The 20,412-nt window shown below is 35.0% G+C and overlaps 1 protein-coding gene across 2 annotated transcripts in view; it reads left to right on the plus strand.

Annotated features, from left to right (window-relative positions):
- LOC138713411 (kelch-like protein 12) overlaps positions 1–12,509 on the plus strand; it is a 53,536-nt gene extending 41,027 nt beyond the window's left edge. The window contains exon 12 of one of the 2 annotated variants that reach the window (XM_069845495.1): positions 12,328–12,509. In XM_069845495.1, coding sequence (XP_069701596.1) covers positions 12,328–12,363 — 36 coding nt within the window. In that variant the 3' untranslated portion in view covers positions 12,364–12,509. Of the gene's footprint in view, positions 1–1,049; positions 1,251–12,327 lie in introns of those variants that run through there. The other variant, XM_069845494.1, reaches the window with a different exon arrangement.
- The last annotated feature ends 7,903 nt before the right edge of the window (positions 12,510–20,412 follow it).

The raw sequence follows: 20,412 nt of genomic DNA on the forward strand, positions 1-20,412 counted from the left end.
CTGCTGACTGGCTATGTTTGGAAAATCTCTCGTGAATGGTGGAGGCACTCATATTTTGGCACTGGAAGTGTGGCTTTAGAACATAACTGCTCTTCCATATGCTTCTGGGACTGAATCATCAAACTGTTTTAGTACCGTATTTTATTTTCCTGTTTCACTCTCTAGCTCATGTAGCTGATCAGATACGAAGCACTTAATATGTATCAAAAGATATGTTACAGTACTGGCTGGCAAGATTTGGAGTCTCTTTTGAGGATGATAGAGGTGAGAGTGCCCCGAGAAAACTAGTCTCAACACTTTGTGTCCACCACTAATTCCACATGAATTCGTGGATTTGAACATGACACTGTAGCAACTATAGTTATTTTTACAACTTCTAATCACTAGATTTTGCACCAATATACCTGGGTTAAATCCCAAATCTCTCCACAGTGCATATGAAGAGAAGGCATATGTCACTGTTGATAGTGATTCGTCCATCGGATGGGGACGTTAAGTCTGGCGGCCCCCTTGGTGCTATTCGACAGGAGTAGGCTATGTGCTGGCACCAGGTTTCCCCTTCTCCCTTCCTCGTCTTCATCATCATCACCCATTCCCTACACTACACTTACACATACACTCACCCCTGTACATGACATAACTCTCCACAGATACACATCATGTACAGTGTGACCCACCAAAGTGGTGTACAACTAGAAAATGGGTCACAGTTCTGCCATCTATCCGCAGTATGCGGAACCCGATTCATGCAAGTGAAGTGCACACATTATTAAGAAACAAAAATGGCCACATTTGGAATGGTTAATGCTTCATCCTCAAAATTTGAACAGCATCATTAATATAGAGCCATTGAATAAGATGTTCGGGATGTCATATTTAAATAACCAACAAAATAAATTATTTGTCTTTTAAAATGCTTAGTTTTGTTGCATACTGTGAGCACTGCTCATAGCTCTGTAGACATCAAGGCTATCCTCAATTTCCCTTCGAGTACCCTGACTCGTATTAAGTCTGATGATTGCTATCACATCAGTGATCCTCTCTTTCAGGTGATGCAGATTAAGGATTCTCTCCGAGTAAACAATGCTTATTTACATATCCTCACATGAAGAAATCCAATTATGAGAGATCAGAGCTTCTTTCAGGGGCCTGAGAAGGAGTGTGATTGTACACGAAACAAGATTCAATTGAAACATTGAATGAAAGCTGAAGACGATTGTCCCAGATGTGTTAGATTTGCAAATCATGTCCTAAATTAAATTAGTAATAACGAAGATTCTTTAAAAAAACATTTAATTTTCGTGGACGTAGTTACATTCCACATCAATGACTATGTTAATCTGTTAATCACATTAATTGCAAGAATATGTGGAACCCAAAGAAGCCAAAAAAGATTCATGGTGCAGGCTACTGATGATTGATCCTGCATTGGGCCACCATGAATTCATATGCAAAAAAAAAATCATAACCTGCATCACCAACGCCATAGCATCTATCATACCTGACACAATTCAGTATTTTAAGGGAAATCGAAGTCTCTGTGATACCTGCAAAGCTACAAATACACTCTTATTAAAACTTGTTACATTAGGATGAATGTTTCCACACATTTAAAAGAGAAATCACTAATTTTTCTCCATTATTTTACTGTTTATTTTTTTCTTCTAATCATAGAAGTCCCACTATAATGCCCACTTACTATCTAGTTCCATTTTCATGTGTATTTCTAATTTAGCTGGACTACACAAACATCTTTCCTAAAATTGGGTAAGGAAAGAAAGTTTAGAACTAGATTCTCTTGAAGGAAGCCCATGGACCGAATAAATGTTTAAATTTATTTTTATGATTTTTTCCAGAGAAGTTTAACTTGCATTTCATCATATAAAAATATTTAATCAACTATTACAATTTCTGACCCAGTGAGTGTTGCTTATAATCCGTGATAATTTTTTAATTCCTCCTATGTGCATTTTCAGTGATATATTTGAGTTCTGTATAACAAGAGAAAGGAAAGAGATGAAGTATATGAAGTGTAAGATTTATCTTATTTTGACCACGCTAATATGGAATGGCACACCTTCGTAATATGTTTCTGGTTTGATATATTTTTGTTTAAATGTATTATTTTACTTGTTCTCTCATTGTTTCGTACACCATGAACAACATTCGTAAGACTGAATTATTTTTCACAGATCCTTTACAATCAATGGTTATTATGTATTAGAAAGTTTGTCTAGAAGTTTTGAGACAAAGATTGAAGACATTGGTAAATTTATGCAATATAATTTATTATTAGTTTTAAAGGTACCCTGCATTTCGATTAAACACTTGTTTGCACATGCTTGTAATTTTTTAACACCTCCAGAGAAAAATATTTTTTGAATAATGTTGAGTTCTCTTATAACAATTTTCTGAATCTCTTTTACTGTTTGGAGATCCTGACTTTTAACCCAGATTTTAGTTTTGAGAACAGTCAGCAGGAGTGAGGCCTGAAGAATGTGTATTCACATGTGCAATATTATGGCATGCTGCACAGAATCCACTAGTTGTTAGATTGATGCGCCAATTCGTTTTATTTTAGAAGCCATCCAAAAATATTTCTTCATAATTTTGCATTAACTTCAAACACTTAATTAAAAAAATTAACGTATATCTTGTTTTCAGTTATCAGTGAGATTATTTGTTCATGAGCCATTTTCACGCTAGTTGCTAACTGGAACTACACTGTCATTTGCTGCCAAATGGTGTTAGGCGAGGCCTGTTATAAGAGTGACATATCCATGCATATGAAAGTTTTCTATTACACAGATGTTCAAAATGATCTTCGATACACACTCGTTGCCTTCAAGTGACCACAAAATCCTACGACAAAAATTTAATCTGTAGAAATGAGCTGATGTATTGAGATTGTTTCATATGGTTTTAATTTCAGCAATTTTGTGGAATTTCGTGCTAACGATTTAGACACTCCAGTCTCTTGAGCAACACGTTCAAGTGATTCTAATTGTTCACCTATCTCGTCTAGTTTCTGCTCTGTTAAAACCTGACATTTCATGTTTCACCTCTTTTCAATAATGTTCCCTACTCAAATTTTTCACAAGCCTTCGAACAGTTTCTTTACCCTGAATATTAGTGTCAGGAAAATCACCTCGAAGCAATCTTAATGTCCAACCAACTGACACAGTTTTAACAAATATATCGTGCAGAGGTTGTACTCATTGCAAATCGAACCTTCAGGTATAACTCCCTGTAAAGTTGATTTGAATAATTTCGAGGAAAAATTGTTCTGGGGCTGGGCATCGAACCCGGGACCTTTGGTTAAACGTACCAATACTCTACCAACTTAGCTACCAGGGAACTCTACCAGACACTGATCCAATTTTTCCCTCTATATCCACAGACCTCAAAGTGGCTGACAATCATCAAGCAAGCAACATTGAGTGCACACTAACTCTGTGTGACTTAAATTGTGGTTTTCTGTTAACAAACAGTGACATGTATTATGCAAATCAAGCTCGGAGGTATAACTCCCTGTAAAGTTGATTTGAATAATTTCGAGTAAAAATTGTTCCAGGGCAGGGCATTGTACTCACTGTTGTAAAGAATATTTTGTACACGGCATTCTGATGTCCACAAAGGCTCTATACCTAATGTATATATGCTACTGAATTCTTCACACTATAAAGAGACATTACTTATCATCTTATGAAGGCAGAAACACTAAAATCATGCAACTGCAAGCTTACTCACTGATTGCAGAACTGATTGAATACTGCTGAACAGGCAAGGCACTCGAATGACTGTAGCTTGATCTTCCTGGCTAGCCTGTTAACGATACAGTCACACCTGATAACATCTTACTGTATATATGTACATGAGCATAAACAATAGCGACAGTCTCTCATAGATCAAGATTGTGTATAAACACATACTATACACAGAGGAGGATTTATCAATAAGTTAAGTAGGCTACAGCGTAAAGCACTAAATTTTAAGAGCAGAAATTTTAAAGAGCATTTTTACGTTTGTTATAACAGCTTAGTTTGCACAGAGGACGAATGATTGTCTCAATGATTATACAGTCCAAACACCGATGGAATACCTGTAAAAGGAGAAATCTAGCCCCTCATTATTGCCTGACACTTGAATTGAGGAATAATTGCTGTGATGAGCATAGCTTTTTTTTGTTTACGGTGAGTTAAGAACTACGTACTTACATAAAAAAATAAGTAAGGACAGATTTAATGCTCTAGCTATTCTTAATATCTAGGCAGAAGTGTTGAGATCATTCCTAATCAAAAGTCAAGACTTCAAAAGGTGATAATTTAGATCTTTTGGTCCAAGGTAATATTGCAGTGCTGGTGCACATATACATCTATTATGGTGGTACTGTAGTTTATTTTGGGAGTTCCTAGTCTGATCGGGTCAAAAATCGTGATAGAACTATGTTTAACCCTTGTGGTGAATTTCAGTGAAGTCCAGAGGGCCTAATTAAGTCCACTTTACTCATCTCCACGCTGGGGCTCCCTGAGATCTTTTTAAGATGCAAAAGAGAAAGTAGTGTGCAGAAAGCAATGGGAAGTTACCGAATTTACCTTTCCCAAGAAAAACTGCAAATAGAAGCATTTGAAATGTGGATATGGAGAAGAATGGAACGTGTGAAGTGGACAGATAGAATAAGAAATGAAGCTGTGTTGGAAAGAGTGGGTGAAGAAAGAATGATGCTGAAATTGATCAGGAAGAGAAAAAGGTTGAGTCACTGGCTGAGAAGAAACTGCTTACTGAAGAATGCACTGGAAAGAATAGTGAACTGACGAAGAGTTCGGGACAGAGGAAGATATCAGATGATAGACGACATTAAGATATATGGATCATTTGTGGAGACAAAGAGGAAAGCAGAAAATAGGAAACATTGGAGAAAGATGGGTTTGCAGTGAAGGACTGCCTTTGGATAGAACACTATGAATGAATGAATGTAGTTTATCAATTATGTACTGCAGTATATGCTTATCTGCATAATGATTAAACATATAAATAAAACAGCTTTAAAGTTCTTACTGAAATAAAAAGGACCAAATTCTTTAATTTTTTCATACTTTACCAGTGACACCAAACAACCTTAAAAACAAGTTTATGTGTTCATTTATTGTTAAATCCACACATTAATGTAGTAAACATTGTTATAAATTAATAATTTTTAAATTGCCTTACCTCTCAACAAAATTTTCAATCTAGAATATAATTCGAAATTTTCTCGGGCTTCCAGCCAGGTCATAAGTTGGTGATCCACCGACGTTTCGAGGATGTTCATCTTCCTCATCTTCAGGGTTAAATGATATCTGGGGGTACCCATCTCCTTAATTTATAGTGCCAGAAGGAGGAGTCAGCCGAGGAGCTGTGCGCCGATTGGCGTTCTCGCCACGGTCCGCACTAATAACAGCCAATCGGCGCACAACTCCTCGGCTGACTCCTCCCTCTGGCACTATAAATTAAGGAGATGGGTACCCCCAGATATCATTTAACCCTGAAGATGAGGAAGATGAACATCCTCGAAACGTTGGTGGATCACCAACTTATGACCTGGCTGGAAGCCCGAGAAAATTTCGAATTATCACGTCGCCAGGAAAGCTTCAATAGTTAATCTAGAATATGATTGCTTCACAAAAAGGGTAACACACATTTTGTAGACTAGAGCAGCCAAAGCTTCAAATCCGTCTCTGACTAGACATGCTAATTATTATTTTACTTATAATGAAACTGTTAATCTTTACAGTAGATAAACAAATATAAAAATTAGGTGTCCAAGCTAACTGCATGATTACGAAATAAAAGCTATAGTAAAAGAATATCGAAAAATGCAGTAGGGTCCGACTTTGAGTAATATAATGCTTACTCAGATGGTACAGTGCAGTGAGTGTGCTCAACTTTGCATTCCTCATAGCACGGTAGAGTTTCACAGAGAATGGCAATTGTACTACTCTCTCCAAATATGTGCCGCTGTTTCTTGGTGCAACATTCCAAGTAAGTTTTTACATTCTTACAATTTATAGAGGATTTCACGTTAAGAAAAAAGAATTGAGCATATGGGGCTGTTCTATCAAATGATCAGTTGCCATAGAAACGCCTATCTACCACATAGCTTCTACAATGTACTAGGCAAGGCCCATAAAACCAATGCTTTTTTCTTAACGTGGAATACTCTATAGTGTGGGCAGCTAATTTTTTTTTTATAATTGTCTATCTGCTAAGGTCTAAACATTGTTAGTTTATTAACGTCGAAACAATAATGAAATGGTCTCCCCTTAGCAAAGCATGATACATACATAAGGCAATAAATAATAATAATAATAATAATAATAATAATAATAATAATAATAATAACAATAATAATAATAATATGCCTAAAAATATAAGTGCAAAGTATTACCATAAAAATTATCCTATGGTGTACAACAAAGTAAACCATTATTATTATTATTATTATTATTTAGTTCTCTCTGCAATTTCTCTGAAAAAATAGTCTGAGATCATCACTAACCATCACTCTCTGCTCCTGTATATTGTCAGAAACAACATAGGCCTGCAAAATATCCACATACAGAACAACTTTGAATTCATAAGCCATGGAAAACACAGTCTTTGAACTCCACAAGTTGGTACATGGAATGTCTCGACTAGGGAGATGATTTGACTACCATTGTCAGCTCAATTAATGAGGCATTAACTTCCAGGATCCACTGGAGTCTTCTAGTGGTTAGCAAGGGAGGTTTGCTCTCCAAGGCTGAACTCAGTTGTGGATTCAAATCCCACTTGGACTCATTATGTGATTGGTTTCTTCAGAGATTTCCCCTAAGTGTAATGTAAATGTCAAGTAATCATGGATAAATCCCCGGACTTCTCATTAAACACCATTTTACTGCCACCAATTCTATTGATACTATATGAACACATAGTTGATGCAGCATCGTAAAATAACCGATTAAAATTTTTCCTAATGTGTGTTCTTGTTTTACTGTGAATTTTCTGCGCATTCCTAAAAAACCACGTATCTATCAAACTAGAAAGAAATGTAAACATTTGCTAGCAGCCAAATTACTTAATATAGTCAGTCGATTTCCTCAGCCAAGAAATTCTGCATAACAGTGTTGACACTGATGACACCAACATTTTAAATTCGAGTGGTCAACCCTGCTTTCTTAGGCCTCATTTCATTGAAACTCTTTCGAGGATAAATTGTTACTGGTCATGTCAAATCTTCCTAATATTAAATATTAGTACCGGCACTGACTAGCATAAGATTCATTTTTTATTTGCACTTTATCTAGAAGCAAAAACAAATTAAAACATGAATATTGACTATTGTCAATTTATGCATAGAAATAAGAGATGTTTTAAAATAATCGCCAAGGCGAGAGTTGTTGCTAAATAGAGGAATAATTAAAATAATGAATAAGACTGGAAATGTTTTAAAGTAATTTAACTGTATTTCAATCTTTGTGTTGACTTGTACTAGGGGAAAGGAGATAGCTAGGTCAACTTTTGGCAAGCATTAGTCTATCAAAGCTCCTCTGATGTACAATGGTTATGACATCAACTGATGAATATTGTTGACCTTATTCCTGCAGAAATTTGTCTCAAAACTTCTTAGACGAATGTAGTTGACAATTAAAATTGTGTTATATGATATTACTATCTTTACATTCTATGTGCTATGTGATTGTGTGTAAGTCATCCACATTTATTAAATTCTTTTTACATTCCCTTCCATTAATGTCCCTGATACAAGTACTCAGTATTTTTTTCAGCTTCTTAAATTTTCCGCTCATACATATTCACATGCCAGGTCAAAATTATTATAGCTTTCACGGCAATAACTTAAGTCTATTTATTATTCTCAGACGAGAAAAATTTTTGTACCGAGATTACTAGTAAAATGTTTCCTGTCGGTATTGTGTGTAGATTCTTATTCTGGTACATGTTCATTATTGTACATGTTCTTCCCTTTCTCCATTACTCTAAACTTGAGAAGCTGGAAAGAAAATTTCTTTTTGTATGAAATCGTCTATAGTGGCATGCAAAAAGAAATGTTTTAAATAATTATGAACAATGAACATCATAATGAATATTGATATGTGTAGTGAAATATTGTAACTAAGAATGTGTAAATAAATATTTATTAATTTTAATCGTATGAAATATTTACTATTTTCAGAAGTGAAATGTTCATAATTTAACCTTCTTCCCTGTTTAAAGAAACAGAACTGTGTTTATGTGGTCATTAGACAATGAATATTCGGGCACTAAAAGTTACGGATGTATCCAGTGTTTTGGAGTGGATGTGGTGTCCATTGTAGAGCTTTTTAGGTCTGGTTCACAAAACTCCAAAACCTGGTACTGTACCAGAGAAATGAGTTCGATGGACTGGAGAATGCATCTAGTAAACTGCATGCTGACATGTAAGTGGGAGTTACGATTGTTAACAGTATCGAAACAAAGTACTAACAATATTGTGTTAATGTTCTTAACTGCTACTTACACGTCAGCTCGAGGTTTACTTAACGCATGCTCCAGTCCAAATGATTGTTAGATTTCGGAGTCTCGTGAACCAGGCCTGAACATCCTTCTAATACACATGGTGCCATTCTTCATTATTAGAGCCGATGTCTAGTGATCATCTTTAAATGTATTTCCCCTTACCAATAACTTTCGGATCAGCCAGATAATTATTACGTAATTGTGTACAGAGAGCATGCTAGTGAAAGCCATCTCGCAATTTATAATCTAGCACTTTTCATTATCTCCTACATGATAGACCTTGCGTTATTAGGTAGAAACGAAGACAGGCAGGTAAATATATGATTTTGAGAGAGAAGATCTTAAACATGTCATATTTATCAGGAGTAATTATAAAGGCAACTTTCTCAATTAAGAAAGCACATTATCTTTTCGCTGAAAGTTGTTCAATGATAGGGAAAGGGAGGTATGTAATTGAATATTAAATCTCACTTCTAAATATTGCTATTGAGATACCCTTTATTACTTTAATATATTAATTAGTCATATACGAGGTTCATCGAGGAAGTAAGTTCCAATTGCAGTAGTTGGACGGGAATGCGCATGTGGAGCAGTAGAGAGGGGATATGTGGGAATAATGCAGTGCAGTTTCAAAATGGCTGTACTGATATTGTATCCCTCAAACTGCGAGATTCGTGCAGTTATCCGATTTCTGCAGGCTCAGAAGTAATCTCCAGCAGAGATCCACCGCCAATTGTGCAACGTCTATGGACCCGACATTATGAGCGACAGTATGGTCAGACGATGGTGCAGGCAGTTCACTGAAGGCTGAACCAATGTGCACGATGAAGACCATAGTGACCAACCGTCCCTGGTGATACCAGAACTGGTGGAAAGTGTACGGCAAGCAGGTTTGCAGAACTGGCACTTCACAATTTCGGAACTCTCTGGTCAATTCCCCCAGATGTCTCAGTCACTGCTTCATGAAATCGTTTCCCGGTGGCTTGGTTTTCGGAAAGTGTGTGCAAGATGAGTGCCAAAGCAGCTGACAGATGAACACAAAAGAAATGTCTGTCTGCAGCATTGACATTCCTCCAGCAGTATACAGAGAAAGGTGACGAGTTTCTCGACAATGTTGTCACTGGGGATGAAACATGGGTGTCACATGCCACACCAGAAACAAAAAAACAATCCATGCATTGACAGCATAGAGGTTCACCTGCGAGGACCAATTTCAAGCAGACAATATGTAAAAAAAAAATCATGTGCATTGTCTTCTGGGATTGACGTGGTGTCCTCATGTGCGAGTTTTTACAGCGAGGAGAGACCGTTAATGCTGAACGGTATCATCAGACATTCCAAAATCTGAGGAGGGCGATCCAGTACAAGAGACGTGAAATGCTGACAAGAGGCATTATGCTTTTGCACGACAATACACGACCTCATACAGCCAACACCACATGGAATCTGTTGCTTCAGTTTGGATGGCAGATCTTCGACCATCCACCCTACAGCCCCGACCTCACACCAAGTGACTTTCATCTCTTCCATCTCATGAAGCGTTTTCTGGCAGGAAAACGTTTCCACAATTACGCTGAAGTACAGACGGCAGTGACTACATGGCACCAGATGTTGACGACAGACTCCTAAGACACGGGTATACAAATGTTGGTGCACTGGTACGATAAATGCCTCAATAACAGTGATGACTGTTGAGAAGTAGCCAGTGAATCTCTGTAAATAGTGTAATAAATATTTCTTTCTTATTAATGTTTTTGTTTTGTTTATCGGCCATTGGAACTTACTTCCTGGATGAACCTCGTAAATATTCAGAAAACAAAAATGATGAATTCACCATTATTAAGGAAAAGAAGACAAATTACGGGTACGAGTATGTACAATTACTTAAAATAGGCCTAAAAGTCAGTTATAAAGCAGTAGCTGTTATACTGTCTTTGTATTCTGATCATTGCCTGCTGGATCTCATCCTATGGCTGCTGACACTGCCTGCTTAATCAGCGCTTATGCGTGAGTAGCTCCTAGGTGGCAGGCAGTGACTTAATGCACACCACTATTAATGTTATCAGTAATAGCGGTGTACACTATCTGCCACCTAGCAGCAAAATAACTTTGATCCAGCAGGCAGTGATTATGACATAGCTTCAGTTATCAACTATGCCACTTCTGCAAGAAATTAAAAAATGATGTAGCAACTTTTAATTTTTCTCTTTGTTGAAGTTTACTTTTAAATTATTCTGCTTTTGGAACGTACTGTAAATCTTCAAGGAAAAATTTTGGACCAGTCATCTAGTATCCTAGAAGCCATTAAGTGACGATCTTTTATGAAAATTATTTTCCGAAAAATGAAATATGTGATATGATATAAAAGGGTATTCTGCTGTCCTCTCGAATAATCAGTACTGATCTATAAGTATGAAACAATAAAATTATTTATTTTAGAACATGGAAGCATACACGACAACATGGATTTCCCAGCTAACTCTATCGAAGTAATAAATATTTCTTAACAGTTTTGTAACAAACCATTTCAATGTGATTCTTTGCTATGACAGCTTCTTCCACTCATTATACTATATTTGTTATATTGCAAATCAATTACTCTTCATTATTATATGTTTAGCCTGATGAAAGCAGAAGAATGAAAGAAAAGATAAAATATAATCTCATTCCTTTATTAAAATCAATACTTGCAAAAGTACTAATTAATACAACTGATAGAATTTTGCTTTTTGCTTGCTATGTGTTCGCCAGTCATATCTTAAACCACACGAAACCATGTTTAAGCAAAACTGCTCCTAACAAAAGCAGCTTTTCTATATCGATCTGCACCCAACCTTACAGAAAGAACCTCCTCACCATCCAATTTGGTACCCATCTGATAAGAGGCTGATTGAGTCCGAAATCTAGTCTAACAAAGAGAAGAATCTTTCGATTGAGTGGGATTGAATCCATACTCTCTTAGATTATCTAATTACTCTATCCAGTAAGCTAAGCTGTCTGCCAGTTATAAACATTTTTTAAAGAAAAATAATCTTCATTCCTAAACTTTGAACACTATTTAAAGATAGAAGCTTCATGTTGTATTGTTCTATTGTAAAACGCTTTATATGAAATTATACTTCTGTCACATACTTTCATGAAAATCAGATGATGACATACATACAGTAAGTTAAAAAAAATCATGTACCAAAAATAATATTAGATTATGAATCAAAAGACAAAATAAATATTGGCAGACCAAGAGAACGATTGGAGAGAATAATTTTAATTCAAATTCATGAGACCAGAACAAGCCTTGATGACTTAATCTTTGAAAGATAATGAAGAAAAGGAGGGGGAGGACGAAGATGACATAAATTCAGAATACAATTTCACTCCAATCATTATTTCAGTTTTTTTTCCCTTTCATAGCTGACACAACGAAGCAGACAGGCCTATTTACATAATGCACAATGAATTTTTATGCCATTACATTTTCCCTTTCTTATTTTTATTTTTGTGATCAAACGAATCATTTTAGTATAATATTAGAAGAAACCTTTGGCTATTTTACAATATTCAATTGAAATTTCTTCGGATAATGAAACAGCAGCAAAAGTTCACATTCAATAAAGCCAGTTACCAAGGTACATATAACATCAAATCTTCTACATAAATTCTGAGATCAGAATACAGATATGGGAGGTATAAAGAGAAACTGATGCAAACAGTGTGTCAACAAAATGTGTCTTTATGCTTTGTTCTAATATATATGCAATGTGTAAATAATGCCAGTAATTGTGTGTTCATTAGGTGAGAAAGAATCCAATAAAAGACAACGAGTCTTGACAGAAATGGTTGGAGAAACTTCCACAACTACAGCAGGAGCAGCAGCCACAGCAACCACCACAGCCAATGAGAAATAATCCATGTCTCCTTCGTCTTTTGTGGACACTCGTATAAAGGTGGCAACAATTTGGTCCAATATCTGTACCTGCTACTGCCGCTGGGAAAAAGAAGAAGAAGAGGAAGCTAGTATTGGTGTGTATGACAAATATGAGAAATCTCATTCACTGCCAAAGTACAGTAATGGAGTCTTTGCCATTATAGTACTGTAGTTGAAAGTAAATCTGTTTACAATACAACCACAGTTATCAAAATCTTGCTCAATCTAACAGTAGTTAATGCTTTATAAGCACAAAGTAGAATAATTTGTTTGTATCATTTCCGCCTGTCTCTCAGCAAGTACGGTAAATAATGAAATGTTCTCTACCATTCCATCTTGGATTTTATCCTTTCGTGTCAAAACATTTAACTAAGTAGAAACCTTCAAATAGAAGAAAAACCATTTAAATATTACTTATAAGTTATAGCATAATAATATGAAGATTTAAGAGAAAATGTTTCATAAATAAGATGTAAAAAATGAAGTTTGTTCGAAGATGATACACCTCATGCCAAAATGGAATTTCCTATGTAAATTATATAGTGTTAGTGTCCAATCAATGTAAGATATACGGATATATAATTTAACTTTTGCATGTAAAGATGAAAGGACTAAACTTGGCTTGCTTATTGGCCAATGTTCGGCATATTCAGGCCTTTCTATTTTTTCTGGTCTAAATTATTGTAATTAGTCTGTTTTTATACAGAGGGAATGTGCCCACCAATAGTAAGATTTCGGGTTTCCAAATTCTTGGAATTAGGACCTCATTTCCATATTAACCATATATTCCACCAGTGCATCACAATGTTTATAAAAACTTAAAGTCAAACTCTTCAAAAGATAGTGCATCCACTGTAGAAGATGTTGAAGACATTTAATGTGTTGCAATACTTGTCAAATTAAGAATTTTAAATTTACATACAAAACTAAAATATTGTAATTTTGCATAATAAGTTACACAACGCAGAACTGCACGCATTGTATTCTTTACCCAACATAATTAGGAACAGTAAATCCAGACGTTTGAGATGGGCAGGGCATGTGGCACATATGGGCGAATCCAGAAATGCATATAGAGTGTTAGTTGGAAAGCCGAAGGGAATAAGACCTTTGGGTAGGCCGAGACGTAGATGGGAGGATAATATTAAAATGGATTTGAGGGAGGTGAGATATGATGGTAGGGACTGGATTAATCTTGCTCAGGATAAGGACCTATGACGGGCTTATGTGAGGGCAGCAATGAACCTCTGGGTTCCTTAAAAGCCATAAGTAAGTAAGTAAGTATCAATCATTTCATGTTTCTGAAAACTTGCTAATGTTAATATTCGAATAACTGGAGGATATCTTTAATTCATAGGCAAATTAAAGTAATATTTGTTCTTCCACCTCCTATATTTATACATAGTTGAAGTTTGTTAGTGATTCTGACCTCAATGGACTCCTTTAAATTTTTTAATAAATCTTTTCTTAGATTTATAAGTTTATTATGATGTGTTTTAAAAAATAAAATTGTTACCTTAATCATTAAAATATTCCTGATACGGCTCTTTTCATATAAGTCTTATTGTTTGCCTTTATGGCTGATGTGGCATAGTTCCCTTTTGCAGTGGACTCCTCAAAGGATTACAGAATGGAGAAGAAAATTTTAATTGTTTAAAATTCGAGTACAGGAAGATGTCTTTACATTTAAAACCTGTATGCTATGCTATGCTATGCTATGATTGAAGATGATCATATAGTGTTAATGTAAGCTTGCATTAGGTGTTTAATATCTATAGTATCTTTGTTTTCTTATTTTCATATCATCACCACCACCACCACCACCACCACCACCACCACCACCACCACCACCACCACCACCACCACCATTATTATTGAATCTCTTAGTACAGTAACAGCATACATTGAAATGTGGACTGATTTAGTAACGGAACACTTCATAAGTCATAAATTAAGATACTAAGTTAAAATAAAGAGTACCTGTAGTTAGTTTTTCAACATTCTATTTGTCTTGAGATAGAGAGGGATTGGCGATTTAAAAAACAGTGGAAACATTCCCTCTGTAAAAAAACAAACTGTAACTTAATAACCTTTTGTTCAGTTTATAAATATGTATCTGCCTACTACAGTATATATAACCTTTCTATCAGTTTCGCATTAAAAAATTCACTCTGATACAAGGGAGAAATAGAGGCACTTTAATTTTAATTATTTGTGCCCTCTAGTTTTTACTCTCTACATTTTAGCCTATGCATTAAAGAAAAACAACAATTTTATTTTAATCCAGAAGCATTCATTTGTTCCTAAAACGTTTATCAGTTATTTAAAATGTGCATTCAATTAAAGTGATAGTTACACATTTACTATCAGAAACATAATCCAGTCTATATGTATTTTTGCAAGACTGTCTAGTCTATAATCTATTTGTGCTAAAATAGTAAAGTTTTAATTATAACTTTATATTTTAATGTCTTCACCATCAGGGTAGGAAAGCGCTTTATAATTTAAATTTCACATTTTGTTGAATGTCTAAAATATTTTAATAACTACACCCTATCAAGAAGGAAAGTTTTCAAAGAGATGTGTTCTGAAATACAGTTCTCTCATTCAAAAAAAAAAAAAAAAAAGACTGCGGTTCTCTGGAGTCTCTCCACTACTGTTTGAATGCGATAGGAATAAGACTTAGGTAGTTAGTAATGGAATATTCTTTGTATTCTAGTGTAGCTAGATAGTGACTGTATAAACGTACATAGGTTAGAAAGAAAAATTTGTATCTACAATATTGTTGAACATATACACTTATTTTAGAGAGAATTCCTGTAGCTTATTAAACTACATCGGGTTAAGATTGTGCCTTTTTAACTTTTTTCAGCTGATCAGGAATCTATACTGTTAATTTTTAAACAAAGGAATAGTCACTAGGATTGGCACGTTTTTACATAAACAAAATTATTTAAATGTGTCATTTTGTTTCATGGTAAAAAGTATAGAGCATTCAGCTTGCTTCCAGCTGGGAACACGCACATCAGACATATTACTTGCATGGCCAGTGTAAATTGCGCCATTATCAATCCATAACCTCTCGCGTATTTTTATTCATAATTTTGATTAATGATATGCAATTAAGTTATATTTTTATTTCATAATGAGTACTAACCTGTGTTATAGGAGTTGTTCAAAATGATGTCCATCTGCAGTCACATATTGCTGACATCTTTTGATGAAATTTTTTTCACACACAGACGTTCTATTTATGTAATATTTGCAATTTATCTCCTTACATTGCCGCTAAGTTCCTCTACAATGTGAGATTATTCCTGTATACTCTTTTTTTATGGATGTGAATAACAATGTTGGAAATGTGTGAATGCAGAGGGACATCACTCTGAACAACTCCTATGAGTATAACTAGACCGAGAAATTACATGAAAATAAAATGTTTTTAATGATGCCATATTTAAGATATACTCATATTATCTTTGTGTATCAAATGAAAAATAATCGAATAAGACCAAAAATTTACTTTACATATTGTGCATATTTCAACAGTTCTGATGGTAAATGCATATTTTAGTTTAATATTGCACATAATTTCCCACTTTGTCATTTTTTCACGTTTTTCATACATTTTTATGGTGAAACTTTAAAATATTCATTGAAATATGATGGTTGATTGTCACAACCATATTCAAGGAATTCATGACTCATGCGCATGTCCAAACATTCCAGTCAAGTTACATTGTCAGTCAAGTTACAGCGAGCTCAGAATATGTGCGTCAGATACATGTGCAACATCCGATGATATGATCAAATATCACCGTCCTTCACAAGTCTTTTGTGGCTCTGACTTAAAGAACGCAGAATTTTACACTCTTTGTCTTTACTCTATCGAATTCTGCACACCTCAACACCAAATTACCTTTCGTCTCGTTTCTCCTATCTATCTGTATATATATATATATATATACTCTAACCACGATGTAAATACCAGATCACTTATCTGTGGCACGCTAAGTATACCTCTTCATAGAACATCTTGTTATTCATCATCTTTTACAGTATCCACCTCGCGTCAATGGAATTCCTTGCCACAAAGTATTAGAGGCTGCAAGACTATAAACACCTTCAAAAACAGCTTAAAAGATAACCTTATTAGCATTTCACTCCAATCTTACTGATTTAAACTATCACTAGCTACATTGTTACTTCATTCTTTAGACATCATCCTGATAGAGCTGTATTTTCAAAATTGTCTCATAATAATCTCTTTCTATTATCTAATATTATTTGAAATATATTAACATTCTATGTATTTTAGCTTAATTCTGCTACACAGTTTATTTCAGTGTCTAATTAATAGTTCATAGTATTTTGTTGTTTAATTCGTATATAACTCTTGTATACATGTAACTCTCACTTAATCAAATTGTTGAATTCTTTGTAAGTTCATGCATATGTATATACACTTTTTGCTGGTTGAGTGGAAGAGAAGGCCTTATGGCCTTAACTCTGCCAGCTAAAATAAATCATTATTATTATTATTATTATTATTATTATTATTATTATTATTATTATTATTATTATACTGTATGTTTGGTTGTTATGCACTTGGTTTGAGCCAGAACCCAAGAAAAAGTTAAGAAACAGCTTATTCGCAATTCAGAAAAAGATGACTATGAATAGCTGGCTTTTAAGTTCCAGTAAATAACTATAGAGGGCAGGGCACTGATTCACTTTGTCTGCAGGAGAGCTTGGAATTCCTAGTAGCTCATTACTCGTTTCTGCCTAAGACCATTGAAAAACTGGAGACCAGGGGTCTACCTCTCCTTGACTCCTTGGTGGTAGTTGAAGATGCAGAAGACAGACTGAAAGGAACATGAAGAAATTCTCTAAAAAATTTACAGTTTTCCATAAAAATAGTGGTCTAAGTCATTTGCAGAAAGTAGCATCTGTGTTGGAGTAGATGAACTCTGGACTAACAAGTGAAGTATCAACCAATGCATGAGGGAACTGTCTTGAAATTTGTCTCACAGAAACGATGTGATACAAGAAGGCCATATCCAAAAACATTTCCTGCCAATTTTAAATGCAAAGCACTAAAATTGAGCGCCAAATGACGCATTTAAAATACAGGGAAATAATATTACTGCTTACTGGCTGGATTAGACAGCCCTGACAATATAAGGAGACTCTACAAGCTCGCGTGGAAAGTTGGGTGAGAGGGCCATGAGAACATAGACTACATATATGCTCCTTATTGACTTGTACTGATTTCCTGCATAAAATAAAGAAGACTGTGATGCTGTGAGCGATGTTAAGAAATAAAGGAAACAGTCACAATGTGTTCCCCTGAGTGAGAGATTCTAAATCCAATTAATATCGTTGAGTTTGTGTCGAATTATTTCCATGAAAGAGATTTTTCTTCTATCAGGAATATAAACACGAAAGAGAAGGAAATGGGTCGGTATATTACAGAACTTATAGGAACTAATTATATGGGTGTTGAGCATTATGAGGAGAGTTTTTGAGGTAACTTACATACAAGTGAGTCACCTTGCAAATCCTCTGGTTCGAGTTACGTTCTTAGTCCTGTTAAAAACATTGTCAACATAAGCAATGCTTATAAGAGAAAAGCTGTTAATTTCTGCCTGAATGAAGGTGGCAAGAAGCAAAGTTCTTTTCACATGTCCATAAAAATTTTCGTTTGTTGTTAATGGAACAACACTTTATTTATGGAGGAAACAATTGCCTGTTGTGCCACTAAATCAGCTGGAACATAGGAAAATGTTGTACGAGAAACTTTTATTCTCGTTTTGAGGAAGATAGAAGAGCTAAGCAAAATGTGATGAAGACTTGCCATTATGGGCCTTGGAAATTGCTCGAGGTCTGAATATATAAAATAAAGATTTCTCAGCGTCTCATGCTTGGATCTTCAAGAAAACGCACAAAATTCAGAGCAGGAAAATAACTAAATTCGTATCCTGCTCCCATGTATATGACGACAAAATTAATAAGGCTGTGGAGGAATTTCTTCAAACTGGCAGGGAGATATTTATCAGTTACAGGAACTTTTCGACCCACAGTCACTAAGAAGTTGTTTAAAGCTAACAACATTGTCGTCACTGCAACAAAATCAGGGAAAATGGCAAAAAGAGAGCTCAAGTAATGGTTTGCGGAAGCGTTCTTCCCATACTCTGAAGACAACTATGCCCTACTTTTCGATTCCTGGAAGTCATACAGTGACACGACTTGTCTTGAAAATATTCCTTCAGGCAAGACCATAGAATTATTTTAAATTCCTCCTGGCACTACCAAACAAATCCAACCACTCGACAAGTTCTTTTTTCGGCAGTGGAAAGCTCTGTATCACTGCTAACGAAAGTAATTATATCAGATAACATTCACGAAGGGGCTTTGCATAGAGACAGCATTCTGAAATTACAATCTTTCATACACTTTCAATTTTCATCTCCAAGATTCCGAAAAATGATAAAATATTCTTAGTTTGCAAGCAGATACACGACGGACCGACCTCCTGAGTTCGCAGTGCCTTTAAAATATTGTACGGAAACCAATAAAAAACAGTGTGAAAATAAGGTGCCTATACATTGTGCATGGTGTAAGAAGAATTTGTGTTTTCACCATTCAATTAACATTAGTCATTCTGTTATTCTTTTATCACTGACTGAAAGCTAGTGGTGGTAGTGAGATATGTGCCATGTCTCCATGTGCAGTGCATTCATACTCCACACCTCGCTCCACTCCATTCAAGCAGAGATGTCCAACTGCTCTGCACACTAGGTTGCCATCGCAGTTAAAACTGGCAAGTAATTTTATTGTATATGACTTCCTTACATCAGACCACTTCTGTGAGGAAATTTCAAGGTAGATGTCGACCTGTAAGGGTTGATACTTTCCTTGTAAGTATTGGGAATCTTAAAGGGTCCCTTTTTTAGTTTGCCCCAGTTACATCCTATCACGTTGAATGTTCATTTTCAACGTAACTTACAAGCTTGTATTAACTTACGTGTTTCTTCACCTTCTTATTTGTTATCAGAATTTTTAAAAGTAAAAGTATAGTTACAATCTATCTCAATCTCTCATTAAAAGTGTACTGAAGTGTTCCATAGCTTATTTTAAAAATTTTAGTGCATATAAATCCTCAGTCTATTTATAATATAGGTTAGTACTCATTATGAAATAAAAATATAATTGTGTGCATGATATTATTAATTAAAGTTGTCAATAAAAATACGCGAGAGGTTATAGATCAATAATGACACTGATCACTTGATTCACGTCTTCACAGCCAGGAGCCAAGCTGAATGCTATGTAATAGTTAACATTTCATTCTGTTTTAGAAATTTAACTTTTCCTAAAGAAAGAATACTCTCTAACACTGATTATTTTTAAATTGCATCAAAAAATATTTCGAACTATAAAGATTAACGTTTCATGATGTTAATCAATGTCTGTAACAGTATTTTAATACATTTTTCCCCTTAATCATGAAAATCATCCAATAGAAATTGTGAAAATAATTTCACAATCAGAAGTAGGATTTCACTAGGATCTGACAATAATTTATCTTGATAAGAACCCACCTAATAATAAGTATTGTCACGATATGATGATACTTGAGATGAAAGAAGACTGAAAGTTTGCTCCAGAATCAGTTATCATTAATGACCTCTATTTTGGGCAGAAGGCCCATCATTCCCTTCTTTCTCCCTCTTTCTATTCATCTGTAACATATGTATCATCTGAATCAAATTAATCATGTGACATGCTTGCTATAGCTAAACAAAGCAAGAAACAGTTTTGTCAAGTGATTAATAAAACCAAGACCAACATACTTTTTATAAACTCCCAAACTGGTAATATAAGATGTTTGAAATTTGAGACAAGTTTGAAGTCGTATGTGTAAAATAGCAATCTGTAGTTGGAATAAA

This window comes from Periplaneta americana, chromosome 14, assembly GCF_040183065.1.
Source record: "Periplaneta americana isolate PAMFEO1 chromosome 14, P.americana_PAMFEO1_priV1, whole genome shotgun sequence".
NCBI lineage: Eukaryota > Metazoa > Arthropoda > Insecta > Blattodea > Blattidae > Periplaneta > Periplaneta americana.